The following is a 14,214-nucleotide window of genomic DNA, read 5'->3' as shown; positions in this document are numbered from 1 at the left end:
TTTATTCTGTTTTGTGCAGCGGCCATCCATTTACTACCCACAAACTCATGAATTTCATCTTTCCATCTCTGTTATTGTCTTCCAGGTTTTCCTCTAGCTCCTCTTGGATACCATTCTGTTATTTTCTTAGTCCATCTGTCATCATATCTTTGAGCTATGTGTCCAGCCCAAGACCATTTCAGTTGTTCAGTTTTGATAAGAATGTTCTTTACTTGTGTTTGGTGCTTAATCCATGTGCTTTTCTTCTTATCTAACAGTCTGATTCCCAATATGATTCGTTCCATTCTTCGCTGTGTAGTTCTCAGCTTCTCTTCCATTCTTTTGGTGAGTGCCCAAGTTTCACTTCCATAAGTCATGGTGGGGAGTATACATTGGTTCATTATTTTACGTTTCAGACAAACTGGGATATTGCTCTTCAGTATGTGACTATATTTCCTGAATGCTATCCACCCAAAATTTATTCTTCTCTTGACTTCCAGCCATTTGTCATTATTACAGCTGATGACTTGTCCCAGATAAGTATATGACTCCACCTTTTCAATTACTGCTCCTTCAATCATTATTTCCCTTTCCGTGACATACTTGTTCATCATTACTTTTGTTTTAGCCATATTCATCTTTAGTTCAAAATCCTTACTAACTGTGCATAACTGATTAAGATTTTCCTCTAATTCTTTGGGATCGTGGCTTATGACCACAATGTCATCTGCAAATCGTAAATGGTTTAGGTACTCACCGTTCACATTGACTCCTTTCTGCGACCAGTCTAATCTTCTGAAAGCTTCTTCAAGGGCAACAGTACACAGCTTCGGAGATATTGTGTCTCCATGTCGAACTCCTTTCTCGATTTTAGCCGATCGGACTAGCCGGGTGGGTAAAGTGCCTGCCTGGCAACCCAAAGGTCGCGGGTTTGATTCCCGCTTCGGGGTTGGATAAGAGTACTCCAAAAACCTTGGGAGTTGCATTATGGCCACAGAAGCCTATGCGCCAACAACTACAGAAAACAAAAAAAAAAAAAATCTCGATTTTTAAATTTCCTGCTGTCTTTGTCTAGTCTAATAAAGGAGGTAGCACTCTCATATATTTTCTTCAAAATCATAATATGTGGGGTATCTATGCCTTGTCTTTCCAGTGCCCGAAACATTGCCTTATGCTGTATGCAGTCAAATGCCTTTTCATAATCCACAAATGCCAGGCATAATGGTGTTTTATATTCATTTGCTTTCTCCATTAGCTGTGATATTACGTGAAGGTGATCCATAGTTGAGAATCCTGTCCTAAAGCCAGCTTGCACTTTCGGTTGATTCTCATCAAGTATTCTTTCTAATCTGCTTGTTCATAAGCAGATTCTTTCTAATCTGCTTGTGAACAACCTGTAGATGTGGGATAACAAACTAATTGGTCTTTGATTTCCAGTTCATGATTTATCTCCTTCCATATGCAGCAAAATTATGATTGCATTATTCCACTCCTTAGGCGTCACACCTTTTCTAATGCATTTTGTGAAGAGTCTTGCCAGTTTTTGTGTTATGTCTCTTTCTGATTCTTCATTTTTTTCAATGCATGTTCTACCTCATCGGGAAGAATATCGGGTATGTCGTATATGTTACTAATTTGCGATCCATCCTCTCCACTGCTAGCATCATTCCCTCGCTCCTTGTATAACTCTTTATAGTAGTCTTCATTATGCCTTCTCTGCTATTTATAAGTACACCATCGCTATTCTTCAGTTTCAGTATCATTTGTCTTTCTGCATTACTGCTCATGGCTGCTGATTTACGTCCTTTGTTTTCGCTTAATGCTTGTTCTACTTTTCTTGTGTTAAATCTTCTTATGTCCACTCTGAGTCTCTTTCTAATGGCTTTGCATAACTCATAATACTCAATTTTCTCCTTGTCACTTTATCTTGGTCTTCATTTTTCGTCTTCGGTTTATCATGACAAGTGTTTCTTGACTAATTTTTCATTCTTTGGATTTTTTTTACCTACAGTTTTCTTGGACTTTATCACTTTCAGAAAGTTGTAATGTTCCTCCTCAATATCTTGGTCCTCAGCCGTCTGCAGAAGCTTAAACTTGTTCTTAAGTTCCAGTACATACTGCTTTTCCTCCTCTTCTGTTATCCACTCCTTGGGCGTCACGTCTTTTCTAATGCATTTTTGAAGAGTAATGCCAGCTTCTGTGTCATGTCTCATCTTCCTAATTTTAACAACTCTACGGTAACCTCATCTTTTTTTCCTCTTCTGTTATCTCAGAGACCTTCGTATTATTTACTCGGGTCAGTTTTTTCCTTTCTTTTCTTATATCTATATCAAGTGTGCATCTTACCATTCTGTGATCACTTCCAACATTTACCTTGTTCAGGATGGTAAAATCATTCACGATATATCTTTTGTTAGTGAGGATGAAGTCGATTTCATTAATTGTTAATCCATTTGGACTCTTCCATGTCCACTTTCTGTTCACCCTTTTCTTGAAAAAAGTGTTCATTACTGACAATCCTCGAGATTCTGCAAATTCCATAAGTCTTTCACCTCTTTCATTTCTTTCACCAATTCCAAAATTTTCCTATAGTTCCTCTTTCTGTGCTGTTTTGTCTCTTTCCAACTTTAGCATTGAAGTCCCCAATAATGATAGTGTAGTGGGTTTTCTACTCATCTAGAAGGCTCTCAATTTCGGTGTACATTTCTTCAATCTCTTCATCATCGTGGCTCGATGTTGGTGCATAAATCATTATAACCAGTAGCTTGTACCTCTTATAAATCCTGAGTAGTAGTCTTGACACCCTTGGTGATATACTTTTGAAATCCAAAATGTTTTTTTTTTATATCTTTATGGACCAGAAAGCCAACTCCACCTTCGCTCCTTTCTCTGTTTCTAATGGTGTACACCAGATTTCCAATTGATAAACTTATAAGTGATTCATTTCTTCTTCTTGTTTCAGCCACACCGTATCAATAATTGTTTCAGCCAAATTGTATCAATATAAATTAGTAAGTCACAGGAATGTTGCGACAAGTTACAATTCGCCATGAAGCCAATCATATCTTATAGACTGGACGACCTTCCTCCTTCTACCACATAAAATTCTACACTTCAATTTCAACACGAATAAACTCTACGGACACAAGCTCGGTTTCACATGAATGTAAGTCTTAAAAATAACAATCTATTAAAACTCCCCCACCCACTAATCCTTCCCATTACATTAGCCTCTGTCCCATTACAGAGAACTTTGTGGGTCCTGCCGGAAACAAGGAAAGGGACGGTGTAATCAGTTGGGCTACCTGAATCAGCTCGTCTTTATCTCAATCCCAATGCCTTAAAATGATTGACAAGAATGGAAAAAATCTCACCTGAACAACTTCCTTCATCGGAAGCTCCATCTCCAGGTCCGACTTGCTTCCCCTGGAAGAAACATAAAAGCGTCTTTCAGTCATCTTTTACTATAACAAACACACATTCAAAGAAAGTTGCACTGCGATAGGGTGGGGGGGGTTGAAATTTCTTTAGTAATTTTCCAAAGTAATTCGTGTGGATGGATCGGTGTCAGTTTGCAATAATTTCACATTTGTCTCATTCTCCTCCGCAATGAAACGTACTTGACCATATTGCAAAATGGCTTCCATATAAGTTAGTACGAAGACAGATTGCAATACAGTTTGGAAAAAGCACTGTCGAAAATACAAGCAGACGCTGCATTGATATTCAGCCACGATAGAGAGAGAGAGAGCAATCTTTCCCATATTTCATGCCCACAAAGAGCAGTCAATTACTTAAATATTTACAATATTCAACAACTTAATTGAACTGTTAACTGAAGTGTCTGTAAATTGTGTGTTCTCTGGTCGGGTTGGCTGCTTTGCTGGATGAAAAATCCCCAGTTTTTCCGGGGATAAATCTGTCTCGCTATCTACGCCTGCGACCAATTAACTCAGCTTCGGAGTGAACAAAGCCCCTAAAAGTTCCTCGCGTCTTCGACGGGATTCGAACCCGGGCCTTTTCCACCCAGTGTAGGGAGGACAGCGACGATACCACTGTGCTATCCGCTTAGATCCCTTTCCGAAAAGTCGGCGCGAGACAAATTCCTCAAAGATGGCGACATTCATTCATTCCGAAAGCGCAGAGTTTGTTTTCTCTACAATCTAAAACGCCGCAGATATGGACAACGAAGAGAAACGCACTCTGAAGAAAAAGGGTCCAGAAAAGGTCAAGAAACGGACAGTACGTATATGATCCGTTTCTTGAACTTTTCGAGAGCGATATCCTGAAAAAGTACACTTCTGCACAACATCTCTCGTCCCCATACTTCCAATAAGACCATCGCAAAGCAACACTCTGGACGGGAAGATCCTGCGCCTTTCCTCTATTGTTTGGTTGTCTTCAGATTTCCTTCTCTTTGAACTACGGCTGACAGAATTTTGCGAGGGCTGAAGCTTGACGGCGATGATGCATGGGATGACTATTTTTCAGTAGCTGAGACCCGCAGAGGGTATAAATTCAAATTGAGGAAAGACAGTTGAAGGATAGATGTGCGGAAATTTGCGTTTAGCCAGCGTGTAGTTGATTGCTGGAACAGACGTCCATCTTTTGTTGTGGAAGTTGACAGCTTAAATAAATTCAAGGAGGAACTAGACAAGCGCTTAGAGAGAATGGATATGTGAAGTGGTATTTTTTTTTTTTTTTGGTTGATGCTGTATAAGCTTGCTTTCTTGCATCACATGCCTTGATTACTACTACTACTACTATCTGTATCACTGAATTATTTTCTATGGAGGCCGCAGCAGGTTCTGGTTGATGGGACAAGGTTTTCCAGATTTCGAGAAATCAGTGAAGATGGGCATGAAGTCAGAGTAAGCAGATGGATGGGAAGCACAGAGTTGTAAATAGACATATGGTGAAGTACTGCACTCCGAACTCGTTATGGATGGAGAGGTCGCATGGTGGAAAGTGAGCATTTCAAGGTGGAAGGAGCGCCTCGATGACTGGGCAACATTGTTTGTTTGTTGTTTGTTATTTGGTTTTAAGGAGCATTAGCAACTAAGGCCATATTGCTCCGGGAATATGGGTGGTCATTCCCTGACCTTTCCGCATCCTACGTATTTGGTGGGCACGGGCTCGAACCCTGCTCTAATTAAGAAGCGTGTGGGCAACATTGTCTACCGTAATATTAAACTCTCTGAGCAGCTCTTAGACACAAATACCAAAGCAACAGTTAGTAGTCTGACGAGTGTTATATAAACTTTCCCCATCGTTGCTCGAAAACGGATGTCCAGGTAGGGTGGTCTGACAGTTTTTCATTTTAAAGGTATGTTTCAGCGACAATTACATTATTCGAAGCAACAGAGGTAGTTTGGTTGCTTCAAGTATAAACTCTGGACATGGTGATGTTCGAAATTCTAAAGTAGCAATGAGGATGGCTTAGTGGTGAACCGAGTTTAGCCATAGTAGAACGCTGTTTCTGGCAGATGCGTTCACTACGGAACCATAGTCTAATATAAATCAGACAAGTGCACGATAGAGGGAGTAAAGTACAGTGGTCTGTTCTCCAATCATTAAATGAGTTGGCACGAAAGAGGTTCGGTCCTGTTGTACATTTGGTCCGCAGTTGACGGATATGTGGAAGGAATGTCAACTTACAAACGAATACAAGCCCCAGGAAAAATGTCTCCATTGCTAATGGAATCATTGTATGGCCGAGCTTTAATTCTAGTTCAGAGTGAAGGCTCCGTTTACAACAAAAGTGGACGCGGACGGGCGTCCACTAATAGAGTAAGCTTATCTGCGAAGAGATCTAAACCTCCCAAACACATCCTAGTTCATTTCACAAATATACGTGGTCTCAATTCTAATCTCAACGATGTCCATTTCTACTGGGAGTGTGCCAAACCCCATGTACTTTTTTCTGACAGAATCTCAGTTATTTCCTACTGCTCATCTCAGTTGCCCAAATTATTTGCTGTATGATTCCTTTCGCCTCAAAGGTGTACTTGTGCATATGTCCATTCCGATATACCCTGTCAGAGACTTGGTAACTTTAAATCTCCTCTTTTTGATCTTCTCTGGCTTAAAATCTCTCTACCTCATTGTGTCAAATTCATCTGTTGTCTCTACCGTTCTCCCAACTCCTCTAATCACTTGGAGATCTTTGGCTTACCCTCTTTCCAACTTGACTTTCTCCAGTCCAACTTTCCTAACAGTGAGGTAATTTTCATTGGTGATTTTAATGTTCACAACTCCAGCTGGAGTTGTGAACATTAAAAGAGATGTGACTAAAGCTGGAGTTGTGAACTCCAGCTTTAGCCACGCCGATCCAGCTGGTCGAGATGCTGAGGCTTTTTCAGTTACTAATGAACATGCACTGATTGTTCATTTACCTAAACGAATACCGGACAATCATAACCATACAGCCAACAAGGTTGATCTTTATCTCACAAACAATCTTTATAAGTACACGATCGAAGTGAGAGGTCCTTTAGGCACCTCAGATCACAACTTGGCTATTGTCTCTTCTCCGATGGCGCCTTTATCTCATGGCTATTCCCAACCTCGTATTGTTGTTTGACATTACAAGAATGCAAAATGGGATGATCTGCGAGATTTCTTTTGTTCTTTTCCTTGGTCGGATTACTGTTTCAAACTTCAAACTTCTGATGTCAACATTTGCTCAGATCGTGTCAATGAAATTATTCTTGAAGGAATGGAATCCTTCATTCCACACTCCACTTTAAAATCTCGTCCTTTATCTAAACCTTCGTTTTCCAATAAATGAGCTAATGCTGTTCAAGAGAAGAACGTTGGATATCGTAATTGGCTTGTTTCTAACTCTTCATTTTCATTTTCTGCCTACACCAAAGCTCGCAACAATTGTAAAGCAGTTATTAATCAGTCCAAACTAGAGTTTGAACAGGCTAAGAGTAGAAAACTTGCTTCTTGCCCTAATGGTAGCCGAGAATTCTGGTCTCTTGCCAAAGCTATTGGCCGCAACTTTTGCCCATCTCTACTCCCACCTCTGTCCAAACCAGATGCTCTTGTTGTCACTTCAGCCAAGGATAAAGCTGACATGCTAGCATCCCATTTTTCTTCCAACACATGTATTAATGATTTTGGTAAACCACCTCCCACCATTCCCAACACGCTCCATTCAATGCCTCCTGTGGTCTTCCGTCAACAGGATATCAGAAGGATTTTGACGAATCTTGATGCTAAGAACGCTCCAGGTCCTGATGGTATTTTCCACTTCTTCTCAAAACCCGTGCTCCTGAACATACTCCTATTCTTTGCCGCCTTTTTTCACTTTCTTATTCCAAAGGTGTTTTTCCTTCTGCTTCGAAATTTGCTCATATCCAGCCAGTTCCTAAAATGGGTGACAAGTCCCTCCCATTCAATTAACATCCCATTGCAATTACTTCTACTCTTTCTAAAGTAATGGCGAAATCAATTAACTGGCAACTCTCAAACTTCCTTGAAACCTTCCGTCTGATCAACGATCGCCAGTATGGATTACGTCAGTGTCGATCCACTGGTGATATTCTCGCTTATGTTACCCATTTATGGACTAATTCAATGGAAAGGTTCCGTGAAACACAAGTAGTTGCTCTTGACATCTCAAAGGCTTTTGATCGTGTTTGGCATAAAGGTCTTCTAAACAAGCTTCCATCTTATGGTTTGCCAACTGTTTTTTGTAATTGGTTATCCAGTTTTCTCTCTTATCTCTCACTGAGAGTGATGATAGATGGCTTTCTGTCTTCTAACTTCTCCAATAATGCCGGTGGCCCCCAAGGTTCAGTTCTTTACCCCGCGCTTTTCCGCTTGTATATTAATGCCCTTCTTCCATTGACGGGAAATCCTATCCATAGTTTTGCCGATGATAGCACTTTGCTTTCCACTTTCCATTTTGAGAAATCTTTTTTCAATCAGCTTCAACTTCTCGAAAATCTGCTACCAATTCTTTAAATACCGATCACCAGGTAATTCTCCAGTGGGACAAAGACAACTTAGTTGATTTCAATCCTTCTAAAACTCAGTCTTGTCTTATATCTCGCAAGGATTCTTCTGCTCGTAAGCTTATCTTTGGTGACATTCCAATTTCTAGGCAAAATGCTATATCTCTTTTGGGATTCCCCTGACTTCTAATCTCTCTTGTCACAAGCACATTACAAATATTGCTTCCTGTGCATCTAAAAAACTTGGTTTTCTCTTTCGCTCTCGGTGTTACTTTTCTTCCAAACAGCTGTTCACTCTGTACAAATCGCAAATCCGCCCTACCATGGAATATTGTTTGCACATCAGGGGTGGTGCCCCCAAAACCTCTCCCAGGCTTCGAGATTCCAGCAAGGAGAAAATTATGATGAAGAGACACCACTGGATCCCACTCTGCCTGAGGGTCCCGTTTTAGAGCAGGTTCTCTACCTGAAAACTGCACTAGAAACTTTAATGAAAACAACCAACAGCACAGTTAGTACAGCTCTGCGTGCAGACATAGTTTCCCTATGGACGAAATTGGAAACCATTTTACTTACAACGCACCTCGAACGCGAGAAAGCAGTGGCTAAACTCGAGGCATATCTTGACGGTAGGGATAATGAAATGCAACAGCGCTCCCCTACCTATGCAGACGTGCTGAGGATTCCCAGAAATGCTAAACAAACAACTGGATCAGGAAACTCAACCAAAAGGAAAACTCTTCTACAAAAACCACATCTGGTAATTGTTAGATCTACTTCCACAGAAGATCATCACACAAGTGAGGAAGTAAAATATGTAGTGGTCGCAAATTTAGCAGAAGACCTGAAAATGGCAAAAATTAAATCTGTGAGTAAGACACGTAATATTGGTGTCATCATTGAAACTGAGACGAAAGAAGAAGCTAACAAAATTATTAGTAACCCCAAAATACAAACACTTGGCCTACAGGCTGCACCCCCGAAAAGAAAGGAGTCCAGCATAATAATTTATGATCCCGAAAAGGACCTAACCCCAGCAACACTCCAGGATGAACTATACAGAAGAAACCTCCAGCAGGACCACCCCGACGTTGAACAAAATGACCTCGTTTTCCCGAAATTCCAAAAAAATGCCAGAGTGGGAAATTCTACCAACTGGGTAATGGAGCTTTTCCCCGCAGCCTGGAGAACAATAAGTCAACAAAATAGTGTTCATAAATTGGGGCAGTCACCGCTTCAAGGAGCATGTGGCTATCCCCAAATGCTACAAGTTTTGTCGTTTTGGACACACGACACATACGTGTACCCAAGCTCAACCCACATGTGGACACTGTGCTGAGAGAGGCCACGACTTTAACTCGTGCACTAAAGAAGAAGACCCACCAACTTGCGCAAACTGCAAATCAATGAAAATGCAGGCAGATCATTCCATCCGGGACAATAAATGCCCTGTCTACACAAAAGCTAAGAGCACATGCCAACTAAAGCTCGATTATGGGGATTACTTTAAACCATTTAATACTACCACTGTAAAATTTGCACAAATTAATGCCCAGCGAGCTAAAGCAGTTGCAGCGCAGTTGAGGAAAAAGGCAGATGAGGAGAACCTCGATATCCTCTTTCCTCAAGAGCCATATTCACTTAGTAAGGCAGTCTGAGGGTATCCATTGACTTATAAGATCGTTCAAGTGGACGGGGAGACCCCATGGGCGGCTATTCTGGTCAGAAACTCTGATCTCACTGTTACCAAAATACCACATTACTGCCTTCCCTGGGCAGCTTGTGCCCATATCATCACCCCTTTGGGGGAATTTTACGCAGTTTCTCTCTACTCTCGGGGGAGTATATTCTCCTGATTATTAGATACTTACAAAGCATCTCTCTGGAATTCCCAAATGCGAAAATCATAATTGCCGCCGACGTAAACTGCAGGTCACCAGCGTGGTTCAGTGAATCTCAAGATAGACGAGGCACAAACAACGGACATAGACTGAAAGAATATCTCTCAAACAGTTCTTTCTCAATTCTCAACCAACCAAATAACCTACCGACCTTCTCTAGTAAAATGTGTGAAGCCACAATTGATAACACAATGGCCACAAGGATCTGTTGCACGACACCTTTCAACCTGGACAGTTAGAGAAAGTTGGACCACTTCAGACCACGGTGTAATAACTTTCCAACTGCACCGATCAATAAGCCAACCACCAATTATAAGGCAAACTCTACACAGATTTGCAATTGACAAGGCAAACTGGCAGCAATTTAAGGATTCACTGATCATGGCCGCCCACTCTCTCAGCACAGTTGGACTGAACGCAGACCAGCACCAAAAGGCAATTGTGAGCCTAGTGACTGAAAGCTCAATTAACTCTATTAAAAGAAAGAAACCTTCTCTTGGAGCCGTACCTTGGTGGTGCCCAGAGCTCCAACAACTGCGACGGGAGGTTTACACCCAACGGAAAAATTTTCAACGCGCAAGACGGACATGGCCGGAAGCGGAAGTAGAGTATCTCAAGCAGCAGTACCGAACGGCAAGAAATGAATACACAGCCCTGATTAAACAAAGGAAGAAACGCTCCTGGGAGCACCTAGTCTCCACAGTTGGAAATTCTGCTCCATGAGGAGTGGTCTATAGAGTAATCATAAACAAACTCCCCAGGGGAGAAGTCATCCCAGCCACCAAGACGCCACAAGGCACGTATACAAAGACATGGTCCGAATCTATAAATAACATCCTTGACGCCATGTTCCATCAACACACGCCACCAAGCACCCAAGAGCAAATACTACTATGTGAGGAAAACAGCACATACACCACGGCCCAAGTGGAAGACAGCATCACCAAGGAAGAACTGGACGCCGCTGCAGCAAAAATAAAACACAACAAATCTCCAGGAGAAGATATGCTGGAGCCCGAGATCGTAAAGAAGGCTGTTGAAACCATCCCAAATGAGATCCTAAACCTCTTCAACGATTGCCTTGAAGCAGGCCATTTCCCAGCAGTATGGAGATCTGCAAAATTAAGGCTTATTCTCAAGAATCCGACAAAACCACAAGACCTTCCGGAGTCATACCGGCCCATCGCTCTTCTATCCATACTAAGCAAACTCCTAGAACATCTTCTAAGCAATAGAATAGAAATTCATTACTCCAAGGCTGGCCTTCACTCTGACAACCAATACGGCTTTAGAAGGGGATGTTCCACGGTGGACGCCTTAGAGAATATCGTCAAAGCAGCTACCACCACCAGCCATAAATATTTCCTTGTCATTTCAGTGGATTTTGCCGGGGCGTTTGACTCCCTCTGGTGGCCAAGCGTCCTCGGCAGACTCTGGAAAGCAAAACTACCAGCTAATTTGTACAATTGTATAAAAATCTATCTTGCAAACAGAACAGTAACCGTCAGTGCTCCGTACTGTTCAGTCACACGACCAGTCTATAGAGGATGCCCACAAGGCTCAGTACTTGGCCCACTTCTCTGGAACGTGATGCTCGATAGCTTTCTAATCCTCGACCTTGGTGATGTGAGGTCACAGGCCTATGCGGATCCTGATCCTGATCCAGACTCAAGAACTCAACTAGAGATCTCTGCAAACCGCGCTATAAATATCCTACAAGACTGGGCCACCCAAAACCACTTAAAGATATCCCCAACAAAAACCTGCTCCATCCTACTTAAAAGTTCTCTCAATATCAGAAGGCCTCCCCAGATAAAGATTCAGAAAACAACAATTAAGCTTTCCACCAAACTTAAATATCTTGGTATTCTGCTGGATAAAAATCTGTCATTCACACCCCATCTTACTTACCTCCGAAGCAAAATCAAAAAATACTCCGCACTAATAGCTAGAGTTACTCGTCGCGACTGGGGGCTTAAGAAGAGGACCCTAGCCCTCTTCTATAAGGCAGTCTTCTTACCAGCAATAACATACGCATCAGGAGTCTGGTTCCACAAGGCGGTGACAGCAGTAAACAAAAGGAAGCTAGAGACCATTCAACGTTCAGTCCTACTGACAATCTCGAGAGCCTGCTGTACTGTAAGCACCCACGCCCTCCAGGTCCTCTTGGGCGCTCTCCCCGTGGACCTAGAGATCGTCCGCTGTGGGTTGCTTTATCAACTGTCCAAAGGCAAAGCAATCACCTGCCTAGACTACACAACTGATCCGGCGAACGATCGTAAACTCGAGAAAAAACGCCTTCTCACCCATCTACAGCAGGCCTGGCAAACCTGCTGGACGACTTCGACAAAAGGGGAATTCACCCGAAGATTCATACCGGATAATCAACTAGTGTTTCCCAAAAGCCCAAACTGGTTTTCACCGGGACTGCTGACATCTTACCTACTCACGGGACACGGCGCAATAAGAGCAAAACTCTCCAGTTTCGGATTGAGTAACACCCCTCTCTGCCACTGTGGTCAGCCAGAGACGTGGGAGCACCTCATGCACCACTGCCAACTATACGAAGACCTCCGCTGCCTCTTAATAACCAGAATACGTTTCTCGCCAATAAACCAAGAACTATATCTCCTGGAGAGCGAGGACAATTATAAAGCCTTAACGCAGTTTGCGCAGGATCTTTTTACTAGAAGAAGAACATACCCACAACCTTAGCAGGAATTTTCCCACAAACTAACCACTCGTCATCCATAATAAAGATCCTTTGATGTGTCAACCAAACAAAAACCTAACAGCTACAATCTGAAGAACAACCAATCATTAACTTAACCTGGATCTGACCACTGGCTTAAACTGGAGTCATTATCTGAACTTGACCACTCACACGGACGGGACAACATGTCCCAGGAATGGCATACGAAGACCCGACAAAGACATTGTGCAGTTTGCTGCCGAAATATCATTAGGTGATCTGAACCGGGTACCCTCACTCGGTTCACTTTCTTTCCCTTCCCTTGGCAGGGGATGGTTACTCTGTACCCTCCCCCCTATCTTCATCTGGTGAGGCATGGGTCTGCCCACCGACTTTTGGGGTTATCTTCACTATTGACCAGGCGCCTCCGTAGCCAGGTGGGAAGGAGCAACAGTGCGTAGCACATGCTTCTTGATTAGACCGGGGTTCGAGCCCGTCACCACCAAATATGGAGGATGCGGAAAGGTCAGGGAATGACCACCGCATATTCCCGGAGCAATATAGCCTTAGTTGCTAATGCTCCTAAAAAACAACAACAACAAGTTCACTATTGACCCCATATTTCTGTCTTTCACCCCCCCCCCCCCCAGTCTTCAGTCTCCCTTCCCTCTCTAGCTATCTTGCAACTAGCGTTTTACCCCTGTCAAAACTACACAAGCCCCACACTAAAAAAGAAAAAAAGAAAAAAAACAAAGGAAAAGAGAAAATTAACTCTACCCGCATAACTTATATCTTTTTTAGGTACTAGCCACTGAAATCTCAGGAATTTTTTTTTTCTTTTTTTTTATGTGAACCCCAAACACGAGAGGTATTAGGAACCTATAGTACTTAGTACCGTGCTTGGGTTATTAGGTGGCAGGACCTGCCAGAGTAAATAGCAAATCTCTAAAATACTGGTGTACCTGGTCTGCCTCCACGAGGTATAGTGTGGGCAACGGTGGGTCTCATTTGAGACCCAACGGCTAAAAGACCAGATGAAAAACGGTACAAAACATTACACACCACAATATCCATATACTTTTAAACCTCTGGCCTCTACAGTGTTCTGTATCATACCACAATGTATACTACGCGGAGATGGGGAAAACCACTGGTGCCATTAGACCCTAAACACTATCTTACCTATTGCTAGCAAACGATCAAAATAGCTCTTGATGGCCTGGGATTTTTGGCGGTTGAAAATTGCTCTGCTCTTGAACAGGCGATTCTGTCATTAATTTCACCAGACTGCTTCCATTGCTTATGGAGTTGCTGCTTCGGTTCAAAGCTGGAGTTTAGATGTGGGGACCACCATGCTTTAGAGTGGGGAGTGATAGTGACTGTCTTTGAGGCAGTGTATCGAGCTACCGTAATAATCTATTGAGTTAACAGGTCGACTGCTAGTAGGGTATCGCAGGATTCAAGGACATACTATGGGATTTCAGCAATGCTGCTGTAATGCATCTGGAAACGTCCGGATATTTTGGACTATAGATTTTACTTCAAATCACTTGTCCTTTTGAGTTGTAACTTAGGATTGGTCGTTCTAGTTGTATTAGGATTGGGTCATGGTCAGAGTTAAAGTAACCATCTTGAGGAGTCTCAAGCGTACAGGCAATAGACGTTAAAATCAGATATA

General features: G+C 42.4%; 1 protein-coding gene across 2 annotated transcripts in view; it reads right to left on the bottom strand.

The window, feature by feature from the left end:
• The window catches only part of LOC150080023 (serine/threonine-protein kinase BRSK2-like), a 364,636-nt gene that overhangs the window by 91,325 nt on the left and 259,097 nt on the right, over positions 1–14,214 (bottom strand). For both annotated transcript variants that reach the window (XM_090383817.1, XM_090383818.1), the window contains exon 9: positions 3,354–3,405. In XM_090383817.1, coding sequence (XP_090239943.1) covers positions 3,354–3,405 — 52 coding nt within the window. The remainder of the gene's footprint in view (positions 1–3,353; positions 3,406–14,214) is intronic.

Source organism: Mastigoproctus giganteus, chromosome 10 (assembly GCF_048544385.1).
Source record: "Mastigoproctus giganteus isolate SK-2022 chromosome 10, ASM4854438v1, whole genome shotgun sequence".
In the NCBI taxonomy this organism is placed as follows: domain Eukaryota; kingdom Metazoa; phylum Arthropoda; class Arachnida; order Uropygi; family Thelyphonidae; genus Mastigoproctus; species Mastigoproctus giganteus.
Note: the sequence above shows the minus strand (reverse complement) of the source record. Positions and strands in the feature narration are given on the sequence as shown.